Here is a 14,854-nt window from a genome sequence, read left to right on the forward strand (position 1 = left end):
TTGATGAAATGGGTTTCATGAGGTGTTTGGAACCTTTTTCCATACACTTCCGTAGGAATAATCCAAATTTCAAGCCGATCAGCCAATTTTCTGGGTGAAGCTTCCGGTATAGTACAGTTAAAAGCACTAGATATGCCAACCTGTGGCAGTGCTCCCCAATCAATCATAGACATCTGAAATAGTATTGCCTTCTCGCCCTGGCCCCTGCCACACAACAATCTGGCCATCCCGGCAAGAAGGCAGATATGCCATACCATACAACAACGCAAACAACTTGGTAGAGTTTCCGACTTCTTATACAAACGTAAACGGAAAGTATACTTCCTGGGCAACGTGGATGCGGCATGCAATGCCAAGTCGATTGCTGACTGGCGTACTAAACCGGCATGCAATGCCAAGTCGATTGCTGACTGGTGTACTAAACATGCAATGGAAACGATCAGATGTAGTGTCGTGGTGTCTCCAGCCTTTGGAACCGCTTATGCTCGTCTGGTGGTTCCTGAAGCCGCAAGTTCCAAGGTTGAGCAGAAGGATTTCTGGCCAGCAAAAACCAGTGCGCGACCATGGAGGTTTAAATCCGACAACGTGGGCTGGACTAACGAAGATGCCATATCCACAGACGAGGAACAGGCCAACAGCTAAATCCATTCGCCACTCCATCCTGCCCCAGCACTGGGTGCATGCGCCTCAATCCCCTTGCACACCCTTTCTTTTCCACCTCTTCGTTCCCAGCACAGCATAAACCGACAGTCTTCGTAGCAAGATTACAGACGTATCTCAGCTAGTCCACCAACACAATCCTGGTGTCATCTGCCTGAACGAACCTTGGCTTGATAGCACAATATGTAATGGTGAAATTGCCATCAATGGATACTGCATCCTGCGCAATGATCGCCAGTGGTGGTGTATGCTTGTTTTACAAGTCCATCATACGTCTTCGTCCTCGACTAGATATCACTGTAGATGGCATTGAAAGTTGCTGGGGAGAGCCTGATCTTGTGTAAGCAAACAAGTTGTCTGGTTGGAACTATCTATCGCCCACCATCAGAACAAGTGAGTTACTGGCACGGTGTAGAATCATTGCTGTATGCAGCTGTCAAGCCTGGTGTAAGCACTGTTATCTGTGGAGACTTCAATGTTAACATGGATACAGTGCACATGACGGATCCACAGCTTGAGCATCTGCGAGACCTGACCAGCAGCTATAGCCTGCATGAGGGGGTGTGCCAGGCTACCAGATTTGCCACTAATGGATCCACAAGCACCATTGACCTTATTTTCAATACATTTGAACCCAACAATGTCGCCACAGTTCTACCGGTAGCATTCAGTGACCATGCAGCCATCATCAGCAGTTTCTCTGTCACTCCTCCATCCCCCCAAACCCATTCCTCTTCAACTTACCGAAACATCAAGGCCATCAACATCGACCGTTTTCGGCACGACCTGTCAATGGCCTATTTGTGCAGTGTCACCGAGGCAAGCAATGTGTCAGAGATGTGGTCGCAATGGACAAACCCATTCCGTAGTGTATATGATGACCACTGGCCAGTCCAAGCCCGTAAACCAACACACCGCTGCCATGTACCCTGGATGGATCAGCAGCTGATGTACTTACTGAGGAAGCGAAATCGACTGCATCGAACATGGCTCAAAGAAAGAACAGATCGGCGCTATGAATCATACCGACTTGCACGGAGTGAGGCTACATCCTGCAACCGTGAGAAGAAGCGGTCCCACTACTTAGCAACATTCAGCCGATGTGAAGGAAATCCTAGACGCTCTTGGCAAGTCATCAAAGAACTGACAGGAAAAGTGCATGTGAACCCTCCACCACAGTGCTCAGCAGAGGAGATATCTGCAGTATTTGCGACAAATGTGGACAATAAAACTAGACCGCCAGTGCTCCGAATCCCCTCTGGTGCTGCCCCGCGGATGAACTTGTACTCGTTCCAGCCAGTACCTATAGCCAAGGTCAGAAAGCTGCTGCAATCAGTGAATTCAACTAAAACAACTGGAAGCGATGGTATACCAACTGTCCTTCTCCGTTTGTGTGGTGATATGCTGGCCCCATCTCTGACTTTGCTGTTCAACATATCACTGAGGGAGGGGAAACTCCCAGAATCAATGAAAGTGGCAGGCATCCGCCCACTGTTCAAGGATCTTGGAGACCACAGGGAGTAGGGAAACTGGTCTATAGTTCTTAGGTTGGCTGGGGTCACCGGCTTTGAACGGATTGTTCATGAGCAACTGTCTGATTTTCTGGAGAGCGAAGATCTGCTACCAATGGAACAATTTGGTTTTCGTAGTCACCACTCCACCTCTGATGCCCTAGTGTTAATGGTAGAGCAAATTAAACAGGCACAAGTGGCACACCTCTACACTGGAGTCGCTTTTGTAGACATGTCGACAAAGTGCAGCATCAGACTCTAGTTAGTGACCTCTACGCTCTCGGCATAGGCGGCGTTGCTCTGCAGTGGATGGCTCACTACCTGACCGGTCGTCAACAATACGTCCAGATTGGCCCAAGCAAAAGTGCTGCCTACGCAAGTGGCTGTGGTTTTCCGCAAGGATCAGTGCTGGGCCTATTGCTCTTTGTTGTGTATGTTTGAGATATACCTCATGTGGTGAGGCCATGGTGTTACCCCAACACAGTTTGCAGATGACATCTCATTACGAGCCAGTGCCGAGACACGCGGGCAATTGTTGCTCAGCGACTGTCCGGTGGAGTACAACACCTGTCTGACTGGCAACGACAGCGTGGCTTAATTCTGAATGAAATGAAAACACAAATCCTACCAATCCCTCCTCACAGAGTACCACCCTTTGCCCTACCCGTGACACACAATAGTGAAGATATGCCGGTGGTACCATCGACCAAGTATCTAGGCTTACATTTTGACACGTCAATGTGCTGGCAGACAATGGTTCAACGTGTTGCTATCATGGTTTCTGCTAAAATAGCTGTCTTAGTCCGCCATGCTGCATCTTTACCCCTCTCATGTCGTATCTGCTACTTCAAATGCTTTGTGCTGCCTGAGTTTCTGTATGCATCCAATTCTCCGTCTGGAAAGGCTCTTCACTGCATGTTGTATGTAAAGTGCCCCCATGGACCCCCCCCCCCCCCCCTGTTACGCTGCTTGAGCGTGTACATGTCTCTCCCTTGCGCGCTACCTTTCAACTTAACTTGCTCTGCTTTATATGGCATTGTCTAAATTCTTCAGGAAGTAGATTGTTTTAGACTTTTTTCGACCCTTTTCCGTCACGAAGAACTCGAGAAGGCAACAGTAACCTGCTTATCGTCCCTGCAGCTGCTTCTGCACATCCTACCAAATTGGTGACACATGCTGGCGCAGTTCTCTGGAATTCTCTCCATGCGGTTATCCGAGGCGTCACCAAACTGGCCGCCTTCAAGTCAAGCGCTTTGCAACGCATTCTTGCCTGCTTTTAGCTTTAAGTATTCTTGTCAATATCGCCACCCAGTTGTCTAGGCAACACCACAAGGAGAAGAAGGCTATAAAAGTAAAGGCAGTACAGCAGCAAATTGATCTGGCCACATTTTTTCACGCTCACCGCAAATGGAAGGGATCTGGATCCAAGATTACCCTAATATCTTCTGCTTCAGATGATTATTCACAGAACTAATGCAGCGACAGGTTGGCTGCAGGCAGGACTGCCAGTTGCCATGATAAACCTCATTCCACTGATCCCTAACATAGTTTACACCAGTCACTCCGTGGATAATGCCGGGATAGTACAGTCTGTATCGGCTATAGAGTGACCGGATACAAGAATATACCGGCTACAGTGATATTAGTACGAAATATCAAAAGCAAAACGTATTTTATCCAGTACAAATATCACTATAACCAATATTATCGGATGTAATGATATATCGGATACTATGATGGCAACAAAGAATCAAAACATGCATAACACACTATACTTATTATCGGCTATCGTGATAACTTTAAAATACATGTAGCAATAATATCAAAGGCCCTATTTTTTACTTTCTTCACGTTGCATATTTTTATAGTGATACATGTACATGTAAATAACAGAATTTTTTATGGAAATGCGTGCACTGTCAACTACAATGTATGCAGCATGCTCATTTGTCAAAACGCCATGCTGGAAGTACATTGTATTTCCTTGCCTTTCATGTGTAGATTGAAAAAGAAGAAAAAATCGATCGTATCGCATAATTATAGTGATGCATCGGTTATAGTGATAAAATCACGGAAATCAAAAGGGTACGCTATAGCCGATATAGACTGTATATGATGCCGGTATACACTATTAAGCCATAGCTCTGCATTAAAGCTGCAATGGAGAGCAGGCACATGCGAATCGATAATGTCTTATAGTGCTACAAGGTTGTGGAGCTTGTGGAAAATATTGTGCCCTACTCAACGGCAGATTGAACATGTGCAGGCTTTCTTTTCTGACCCAAACCAACAGCATTATAGCCCTTGTTGAAGCATTATAATGTGCATTATGAGTTAGTTTTTGGAGCATTATGATTAGCATTATACAAACATATTTGGAGCATTATCCGCCGGACCTTAACCATCACCAGGGAAACAAACTTACAGAGACGCTTTGTTTCCAGCCCGACAAACACCCCCCAAGGCCGCAGGTCGCAGCGTGAGTCAGAGTCGCTCGTGGAGTTGCGCTAACCAGACCTTGAGAACCAGTTGCTATTCACAGCGCTGTCACCTCAAACAACTAGTCCGCGTGAGGGACAACACTACGAACTTAGTAAGTTTGTTTCCCTTTTGATGGTTTGGCCTGGAAAGCACTATATAAGTGGTGCTTTTCGGGCACAATCTTCATCAGCCTACTCAAGCACAACCAATGAGGGGTAAATTCCCCGAAACACTGTGTTTTTAGCAGGAACGGTAGTGCTTTTTTGCAGGTTTGCCCAGTGGAAGGTGCGACGTTGTACCTCGTGTGCTCCGGATGGCAGCCGTGAGTCAGCCAAGTGTCAAGTAATTAGTGGGCAGGAAGCGTGTGTACCTCGTTGGAACAACCAACTTCATCACTAATACCGCCGAAGTCGCAACTTCTAAGTTCGTTTCATCATTTTATTGCACATTAGCTCCACTATTTCACATTGCATGAATAAAGTACAGTGGAACCTCGTTAGGAAGAACACTGATAAGACAAACTTTCGGTTTAGAAGAACTAGTGTTCATAACTCTATTGGATAAATCACTGTGTATTCAGGCACTGGGTGTACAATACGGATAAGAAGAACTCCCGTTATTACGAACAAATACCATCGGTCCCTTGGTGTTCGTCCTAAAGAGGTTTGACTGTATACACAAATGTCGATTCAGCTTGTCTTATTCATTGCAGTTATGTGCATTTGTTCTCAAACAATTTCTTCGTAGTGTTTCACTAGTCTCGCCCTCTCAAATTTGCTTTGCTCGTGCGTGACTTTCCTTTCCTTTCTTGTTGTCCTACATGCCGGTATGACATGCACTTGTATACACTCTATTCCGTGGCCTCGTGACTACTTGCCCCACTACCCCTGTGGATACAAACTGCAGTATGCTAGTGCGTTTAGCGACTGCCGTGATTGCTCTTCTTGCTGCAGCACTGTTTCTTCTTCTTCACCTGTGTCTTTTCTTTCGTCGCTGCACTAGTTAATTTCGTATGATTCCACGTCGATGGACGACGTGGTCGCCATTTTGTACATGTTGTTTTTCCTGAAGGAGTTTGGATCTATTGCAAAAGGACAGAATCTTTTACAAATAATCTACGTGAAGATAATAATTTTAATATAGCTATGAATAGGATTGTTGTGAACCCTCTAAGATGTTCTAAATTGTCAGGATCGTACGACCACACGGCACGAGGACAACTCTTTTCCTTTACACAGTATATTTTAGGGGTCAAACGGGTGTACCGGGTACCCGGGTACCCGCCCGTTAATCTCAGGTACCGTTAGTAAAAGGGTACCCGTTTGTAAAAAAAAAAGAAAAAAAAAAAAGAAAAAAAAAAAAAAAGAAAAAGAAAAAAGGTGATCCTATCGTATTCCAAGACTCAAAATAGGAGTGCGGATAGTCTTTTCCTTTTCCCTGTGCACTCCCGCTTTCGACTTTATCAGGCAGGAGCAGGCTGAAAGACAGACTTGACAGTTGTTCTCTCCACTCTAGTGCAAGTAAAAATCCTCGTACTGGAGGTTTTTGATTGTGATGTGAGAAAATGCAAGACTTGAAACTCGTTCGAGGTGGCAGCTGAGTAACTAGAAAGTTACGATGGTTCTCCGACATCGAACCTGCCACAGTACTTGATGAACTAGTGTCACCAGGCTGAGTGACCAGTCGGAGTGTCACAAACGGTGATGTCCGTAGGTGGTAGCTACATGTATGATACTCATGGTTGTAGTTTGTTCCTTCAATCGACGAGCTGAAAAGTAGTTCGAAATATTGCATACAAGATTACGGATTTGTGAAGATTCATTTCACGAGTTCAACAAGCTAGCACTAGCAGCTAACTGGCCAGCAGCACATCAGCTGTGTCAGGCACCCAAGCTAGCTATGGGCGCGAACATCTTCTGAATGCAACGAGTACCAGTTCTCTGCGAACATAGCAAATAGGATTGCGCGAGATCACGGAAGTTTTGCTAAACCACTCTGTCCTTGCATGGCTTGAATCACATCGATCTGCAGTTGATTTGCGTACAGGTATCAAAATACATGTAGCTTGTAGGACCATCTACATGTACGATTGTAAGTTACTGCCTGTGAAGTTCTGTACATGGGCAAATGCACGGATGACATTCATTTGGAACCTTCATTGCCATAATAATATTATGATACACGAATCAATTGCGAATCATAATGTAGTATCAAAATACAACCTGAGAATCATAATGTAGTACCAAAATACAACCTGAGAATATACAAATTAAAATCATGATTTATGTGAGAAATGCGCAAAAAAATAATATGGCTGCTAAAGGGTACCCGTTAACCCGTCCGTTAAGAAAATTACCCGTTCGTTAGTTAAAGGTACACCCGTTTGACCCCTAGTATATTTCACTTCATCGAATAATTAACAATGAACACTAATAACACCAGCTATTTATAGCATGCAAAAACAGCGTACATGCAAAACATACGCATATAAAACGGGACATAACAGCGTATACAGCAAAACGCACACAGCGCATATAGCGTATGCTATGCAGCAACACTGTGGTAGATTTGGTGTCACGTGTTTGTTTCGTCTTGGTCGCTGTGGACACGCGTCATTGGTTGGTGGTGTTGTGCGCATGCGCGAAACTGTGTGAGCTAGTCTTTGGTCTGTCGTCTTGTCAAGATGTGAGTCGTTTTCCGTGTTCTTGTTTATTCGTCAATGAAAAGAGTGTAAAAAGGCAGTCCAGTGGTGGCGGTTGAGCTGATGCAGTGATGGAGAAGTAATGTTAGACTTACAACTACAACAACATCAGCGGTACGGCGGAGTCGAAATACAACATTGCAACGAATACAATGCCATAAGCGCGAAGGCCTTTCCCACTTGAGAACTGGTGGTTTGCAACAAGGATGAAGACAAGGAGGAGTCGGGTGGGAAGGAGCGAGATGAGGCGGATGAATGTGTTGATCGTAAGAAGTCAGCTGTGTATCTACACTTGTTATCTCGTCCTGACTGTCTTGGTGTGTATGATGACTCTCATTTTTCTATACTGTGTTGTGCGCGTTATGTCCAACAGTTGAAAGTCCTTGAGGCAGTTTGCATACGTATTCATAAGCCTGGTTTGTGTAAGCAGAAGGAGTACGTTGTTGCACTGAAGTTGTATTCGTAGGTTGACACTTCGTTCAGTGCCTTCTCGCCTTTGGTTTGTAACTTACGACGTAATCGTGTTACCTTTTTGCGTTTCCTCTAGTGGTTTTATTGCACTTGTATTTTGATGTTATTTCTACCACCTTTCTATTTACAGTACTTAACTTCAGTTTCTTTGGTTGTATCCTTAGTTCCGTATTTTTTCCCACTGATGATAGGAACAAGAAAATCGATTCTGGGTTTTCAATAATTTTTTTGTTATAAAATACACAGTAATACATGTCAAACAAGTAACGTAGTTGCGTGATGTCTGCGGCCTTCATCCTATTCATAGCTATACAGAATCTTTTCTCCAACTTTTCGACCATTACTTTATTTTCTAACTTTATTGATTCCGTATCGTTCCTATGGATACGGAAAACCCTGTCTAACTGAGTTTGTTGCGAACCATGATTTGTTCTTGCATCTCCCTGCAGTACTACACTTGGATTGAAGGTAATTGGTATCTTCGAAGATTGTATTACTATTTCGGGAGAGGGAGTTGCAAAAATCATGGTCACGTTTATCGCTCGCCTGAATTGACTTGGTCTGCTATTTTCAAGCACCAAGGCACGGTCATCTGCGATGATGGTTCACCACCGGAAATGCTATGTTACAGTAAGTACATGCCTGCCATGACAACGTACTTGTTACTATGGTACATGTTTTGGTTGCCATGGCATTGTTGAATTGACAGATACGACGCATAAGCAAACGTGACACGAGTCGTGAAACCACGCCTCCACTACCACTGCTGGTGTAGCGACGTGGCAGGACGGCGCCGGCGATAACATTGTTTTCGGGACGGGGTGCTTGGAGGGGTGGGAGAGTGTGGAGTGTGAAGGGAGGGGGGAGTGTGGAGTGTGAAGGGGGGGGGAGAGTGTGGAGTGTGAAGGGGGGGGGGGTGTGGAGTGTGAAGGGGGGGGGGGGAGAGAGTGTGGAGTGTGAAGGGGGGGGGAGCATTAGAAAGACACTTGTAAAGAGCCATGACCAACTACGCAATGTTTACAGTCTGTTGTTAGTGTCCTAGTCTACCAGTCTTGCTGATAATCCACTAAGTGGATGCGTGCAGGATGTTGATACATACTACATTATGTATTCATGATGTTAGGTACCCCCTCCCGTACCTTTTCTAGCTGGCCTGCATGCACTTGCGTACGCACCTTTTGTCTCCTTTTGCTCCGTTGGCCTGGGTAGCTACTTGCCCGCCCATATTTGCCATAGCTACCCAGGCCCTTTATCTTGCCGTTTAGACTTGATCTCGCTCTCTCTCTTTTCTCACTCGTCAATAATCACCATGTAGTCGTTTCGGTCGTCTTGGTCTCTTGTCTCGTCGTCTCTAATAAATGTCGTTCCCAACCTACCTGTTCCCGTTGTAATGTCTGGATAATGTGTCGTCAGTCGTCCTGTTTCGAACTCAACATTGGCGCCCGATTATTGATCGACCCACGACCCTGAGATCATCCCATGCCCAGCCGTCCTCAACCGCCATTCGTCTCGTCTATGTCAACCTCGTCTCGTCCATGTCAGTCTCGTCTCTCCTACGCCAAACTCTTCTCGTCTCTATCAACCTCGTCTCTCCTACGCCAACCTCGTCTAGTCTCGTTCAAGCCATGCAGGTCAGCTACCTTTCTCTCTTTCTTTTTTTGTATGCGTTCCTTCTTCGTCAAATTTTTTTTTCGTGAATTTTTTTGTAGTGTGTGTGCGCGCGTGTGTTCGTAAAACGTTACCAAGTTAGGGGTCCGATCATGGTGAGCCACGCTCTAATTTTTGGATGTTTAGCAAAAGTGTAACTAGGCTGTATTAGCCGTGCAAAATACTAGTAATTCATGTTCCTCGTCAAACTCCAATAGTTATTACACACTATAAGAAGTACAGGAATAATCTGTAGTGCATTTAGTACACACTTTCGTGAGATCCGTGCGCGCGTGCAGTATGTGTGTGTGTGTGTTTTTTTCTCCGTCAGTCATTTTTTTTTAATCTTTTTCTCTCTTTTTTTCTCTCCGCGAGGACGCGGGATTTTTTTTTCATGGAGGGGTGGTATGTTAGGTACCCCCTCCCGTACCTTTTCTAGCTGGCCTGCATGCACTTGCGTACGCACCTTTTGTCTCCTTTTGCTCCGTTGGCCTGGGTAGCTACTTGCCCGCCCATATTTGCCATAGCTACCCAGGCCCTTTATCTTGCCGTTTAGACTTGATCTCGCTCTCTCTCTTTTCTCACTCGTCAATAATCACCATGTAGTCGTTTCGTTCGTCTTGGTCTCTTGTCTCGTCGTCTCTAATAAATGTCGTTCCCAACCTACCTGTTCCCGTTGTAATGTCTGGATAATGTGTCGTCAGTCGTCCTGTTTCGAACTCAACAATGATATAAAATACATTAGCTAGAAAGTCTTTAGAAAGACGTGTTCTACTACCTGCAGGTGTATAGTTTTTGCTAATTGATGACGTGGATCGCTGTTTTATCAGCGCATGTAATTTTGCTATATCCGATCATCTGTGGCATCAGGGGGTAATGGTCCTCGTCTTCTGGGATGCTGGCGTGTTTAAGTGGTGCTGCCCCAGGAACTCTTCCAAGGTGAGGCTTGATGAAGTCTTGTTCATGTACGCTGTGGCGTGGCTCGATTGTAGACACACTAATCATCCAGTGGGTGCAATAATATTAGCCATTATGCCTGTTTAGATTTCCATTATAAATAAGGTATACAACATCAGCAACAAAAACAACATGTGATTTTTCGACGGTCATTGTTGAGGAGTATGCCAATCTGAGCATCAACTTGAGAAACCTTCTCAAGAGCTTGGCACAGTCAATCAACACCCCAAAGAAAACCTACTTTCAAATTTTGACCGAAATCGGAGAGATAGATGTGCACACATTGTCCGCCAGTGGTTTTCGCAAAGGCACCCTCATTCCGTTGCAGAAGCCGGGAAAGCCCAAGGGCTCTACTGCTAATCTCCGTCCGATCATCCTGCTCCCATCACTCAGGAAAACCCTTTCTCTCGTTATCTTGAACAGAATCCGTCCTGGAGTGGAGAAGTACCTTTCACCCGGGCAGTCCGGCTTTCGCAGCCACAGGTCGATGGCGGATGTAGTCTGGTGCAAGAGGTGGCTTTCGTCGATTGTGGAGAGATTCAGTGCAGAAATTCATGTCCTCGGCCTTGATTTCAGCAAGGCATTTGATACTGTGAACAGAGAGAAGCTTCTGCAAGTACTCCTCAGTGAGCAGGTTGCTAATGACGATGAGGTACGCATCATTCGATACCTCATGGCCAACACGACACTTGAGGTGAATGTAGAATCATCTAAGTCACCTGCATTTCCAACCACAACGGGAATTCCACAAGGAGACGGACTTTCACCTGTACTGTTTACGGTATACCTCGAAGCTGCACTACGTGATCTTCGATCAGCACTACCACCAAGACCGACTGCGATGCGCAGTGACCACCGGAAACAGCATATGCCGACGACGCTGACTTCATATCAACGTCCCACACATATCTTCGTCAGCTTCTGGCACTTGCAGAGGACATCTTCAACAAGTGGGACCTGAAAGTCAATGTTTCTAAAACGGAATGGGTCAGGATGCACCTTGAGCCAGTTTCAGAAGCAGCAGTGTACCACACAACTGCACGTGGTCAAGAGCTACGGAGAAGCATCAGGACTCTGGGCTCTCTGTTTGGCACTGCACAAGATGTGACACGCAGGACTGTTCTTTCTGCTGTGGCATTTGGTCGAATGCAGGCGATCTGGTTTCGGCGGCAACATCTACAAACTAACACCATGGTACGACTCTACAACGCATACATTCTTCCTATCCTCACATACAATATTGGCTGCGGAGGCCTCTCTAAGACATTGGAAGACTCCCTGGATAAGATCCATCCCAAGCAACTCAGTTCGCCATATGCTTGGTATCTTCGACCCTCGTGTCATGTCGAATGATGACCTGTATGAGCTTGCTCACACTGAGCCAATATCCGCTATGGCAAAGGGAGCGAGATGGCGTCTGCTTGGACACTTCCTACGCCAGCCATTATCGACACCAGGCAATCAAGCAATGATTGCATACGCATCAATGGAGGATGCTGTGAGGCACAGGAGGGGAGCTCCAAGGTCCTGTTTAGTCACTACCCTCCAGCAAGACGTCAAGTTCACTGCTATCGCATCGAAGACGAGCCGGCACCTGGAAACCCTCAGAAGGTGTGTAGTTGACCGTCAGAATTGGATTAACATTTGTTCTGTGGTGGTATGAACACACATGACCGGCTGTGATTTTGGTGTGGACACACATGACTGACTGTGATGTTCAATGATGTCATTTCATTTATCTTATTTTATTATGTTATTTTTTCAAGAAAGAGCTTCGCTGATGTGGTGTATTGGAATTGATGTGAAATCTACACCGTGATTGTTTTCGTCAAATATTATATCTGCTCTTTTCTCTCTCTTGGTTGCAATGGCGCCTTTTGGATAGTTGGTTTCGTGAATGTTAACTACGGTTTGCAGCGTGCAAACCTCCATTTTCCACACATTTAATAAGATTATTGTAACACGACATTTCGCCTTTCCTGTTCCCAGGACCTACTACCCGAGACTATGAAAGATTGTGCGGACATTGGAAAGTTCTTGTGCACACCAAGACTTACCAACAGCTAACATACACTGATGCCCAGGCTGCGTGTCGCAATAACACCGGGTTTTTCCTGCCAAGCGAGACACTATGGAACAATTTACTGATGGAAATGAAGACGGGTACTGATTTAGAATGCAGGAAGATTGCCGCAACCTTTGACAACATCAACCTCTGGTACGCAAGACATGGCAAAGAAGTCAGCGGGTCAATGCTTTCATCGGTTTGTGTGGGTAAGTAGAGAGTAATCTACTGTCTTTCATTACACACTGTTGATGCATCGCACATGCATTGTCTTATGCCAACGTTTGGACCTGCCGGCATTGGCAAACGTGCATGTGTTGCGCACATTAGAACACCATACCCTTTTCTCTCAGCGTTCACCGGCTAGAAGCTCAGCAGTGAGCATTGTGTTGTTCAAAGGCGTTTACATAATATTTGGGTATTATCAATTTTATCATTACGCACACACTCATGGCCAAGGCCAATCAAGTAGGAGGCGAGGGCGATTATAGCCAGCCATTGCAAAAAAAGTGCAAATCAGAACAACAACAATAAAAGAAGAGATTGGGCTGCAAATCCAGTTGTATTATTAGGTTTACGGGAAATGGTCACGAACAAAGGCAGAAATGTTTTCACATTATTTCAGTTTTTGGGGAAGCGAGTCCCAGAGACAATAGCTAATGAAAACAGGCGAGACGATTCGGTAGGTGTAATGATGTGGTTCGTAAACGTCCAAGAAAAAATCCCTCTTGGCCTGCAAGTTTGCGATTACAAGGCGCTACTGGAAGTGAGCCGTGATACTCAACAACAGACATTTACTGGAGATTGATTGTTTGCATCTGACGGTCATGCACACAGAGTTTAAAGCGGATTGGACAAGGGTACCGTATTTCCCCGATTATAAGTCGCACCTTCTTACACTAAGTTTCAGGGTAAAAAGGGGGGTGCGACTTACAATCGAGCATGACTTTCTACTGAAGTGAAGATATCGCAACAATATTGCTCAAACCTGAAAATGGGGTGGGACTTATAATTATAATCGAGTGCGACGTATAATCGGGGAAATACGGTAAGTGAATAAATATTGGATCGGAAGATATACAGTGTAGGTGAAATTATCACATTGCACAATAGCCCCGGAGTCACACACTGGCACTCAGCAAAGGCAGAAAAGAATTTACTTTGCAAATAGTTTGCTGGTTCAAGTAACTGGTCTTGTAATGCAAACGCTCAAAGAGCTGGAACGCAATGCCCGGTCACTGGCAGCAATTGGATCGCAAGTTTTAAAAAAAGTAAATTATCGTATCCGTTCCCGAAGGGAGCTCACAACGGCCGCTAACACCCGATGAACCCTCGCAAGGAATCACCATAAACCCACATTGTGTCACAATGGGATTACAAAGTAATGCCAATGCAATTGGCAGCAACTGCCTCATGGAGAGCCGCAACTCTGATAGGTAGATACTAACACACACTGAAAACTTGAGTAAGGTTTCGACCTAGGTTTCGGAAAATAGAAGGCAGGGCCAGGGCTAGCTATAGCGCTAGGCTCATGGCGCGCGCGCGCGGCCTGAAACGATCGTCCAAAAGCGGTTGCACGGTACGGTGCACGAGCTGGTGTTGATTGTACACACTACACTGTCCACAGAGTACAGTACATCCAGTCAGCATGCAGCATATTTTCCACACCTGTGTACTATTATAAATAATTATTATCTTCCTATATCTGTGTTTGGCATCAGAGTATTCATGTACCGGGACTTCTAAAAAAGTAAAAAAAAAAACTAAACAAAGCAAAGAATACAATCATAATGTACTCTATCTTGGTAGTACTCTTGGTAGTGCATTTCTGAACTGTGGCATGCGCGTAGCACTCAAACAAACATGTACGCACTGCACTGACTGTCTTTAAAGCTACGTAAGTGTTCTTATCAAGTCTTGCTCTAATAATGTAGTTTATTTTTCCCGTAAAAGAGGTGTTGCTGGGGTATCTCGTCGATCGAGACTCAAGAGAGAAAAATAAAGTCAGTCAGCATGCCCGGCTACAGCTGTAAAACACGGTGACCTGACTGTGTACACTGTACTGTTGTACAGTGTGATCCCTGCGGGGACGCACTCGACGCATCTTCAATGCACAAACATCGAAGAAAAGTCTTCGAGTCATCCAAGACACGATTCGAATGCCGAGGGCTCAGGCGATCATCCTCGTTCGAATCGTGTTTTGGTTGACTCGAAGACTTTTCTTCGATGTCTCAGCGACATCCCAAAAGGCCAAGCTTTGGCTAGCAGAGCCTGGATGGATTTTTGCAAAGCGTTCCTGTGGCGGCGCAACTCCTGCTGCCGCTCCAACAGGGAACAGTTGGAGTGATGAAGTCGCTGTTA

At 45.4% G+C, this 14,854-nt stretch overlaps 1 protein-coding gene across 1 annotated transcript in view; it reads left to right on the forward strand.

Annotated features, from left to right (window-relative positions):
• LOC135826710 (uncharacterized) overlaps positions 1-14,854 on the forward strand; it is an 80,249-nt gene that overhangs the window by 31,384 nt on the left and 34,011 nt on the right. Inside the window, exons 11-12 of the mRNA XM_065339312.1 lie at positions 8,274-8,454; positions 12,418-12,702. Of these exons, the coding sequence (XP_065195384.1) occupies positions 8,274-8,454; positions 12,418-12,702 (466 nt within the window). The remainder of the gene's footprint in view (positions 1-8,273; positions 8,455-12,417; positions 12,703-14,854) is intronic.

The sequence above is a fragment of the Sycon ciliatum genome, chromosome 10 (genome assembly GCF_964019385.1).
Source record: "Sycon ciliatum chromosome 10, ocSycCili1.1, whole genome shotgun sequence".
In the NCBI taxonomy this organism is placed as follows: Eukaryota; Metazoa; Porifera; class Calcarea; order Leucosolenida; family Sycettidae; genus Sycon; species Sycon ciliatum.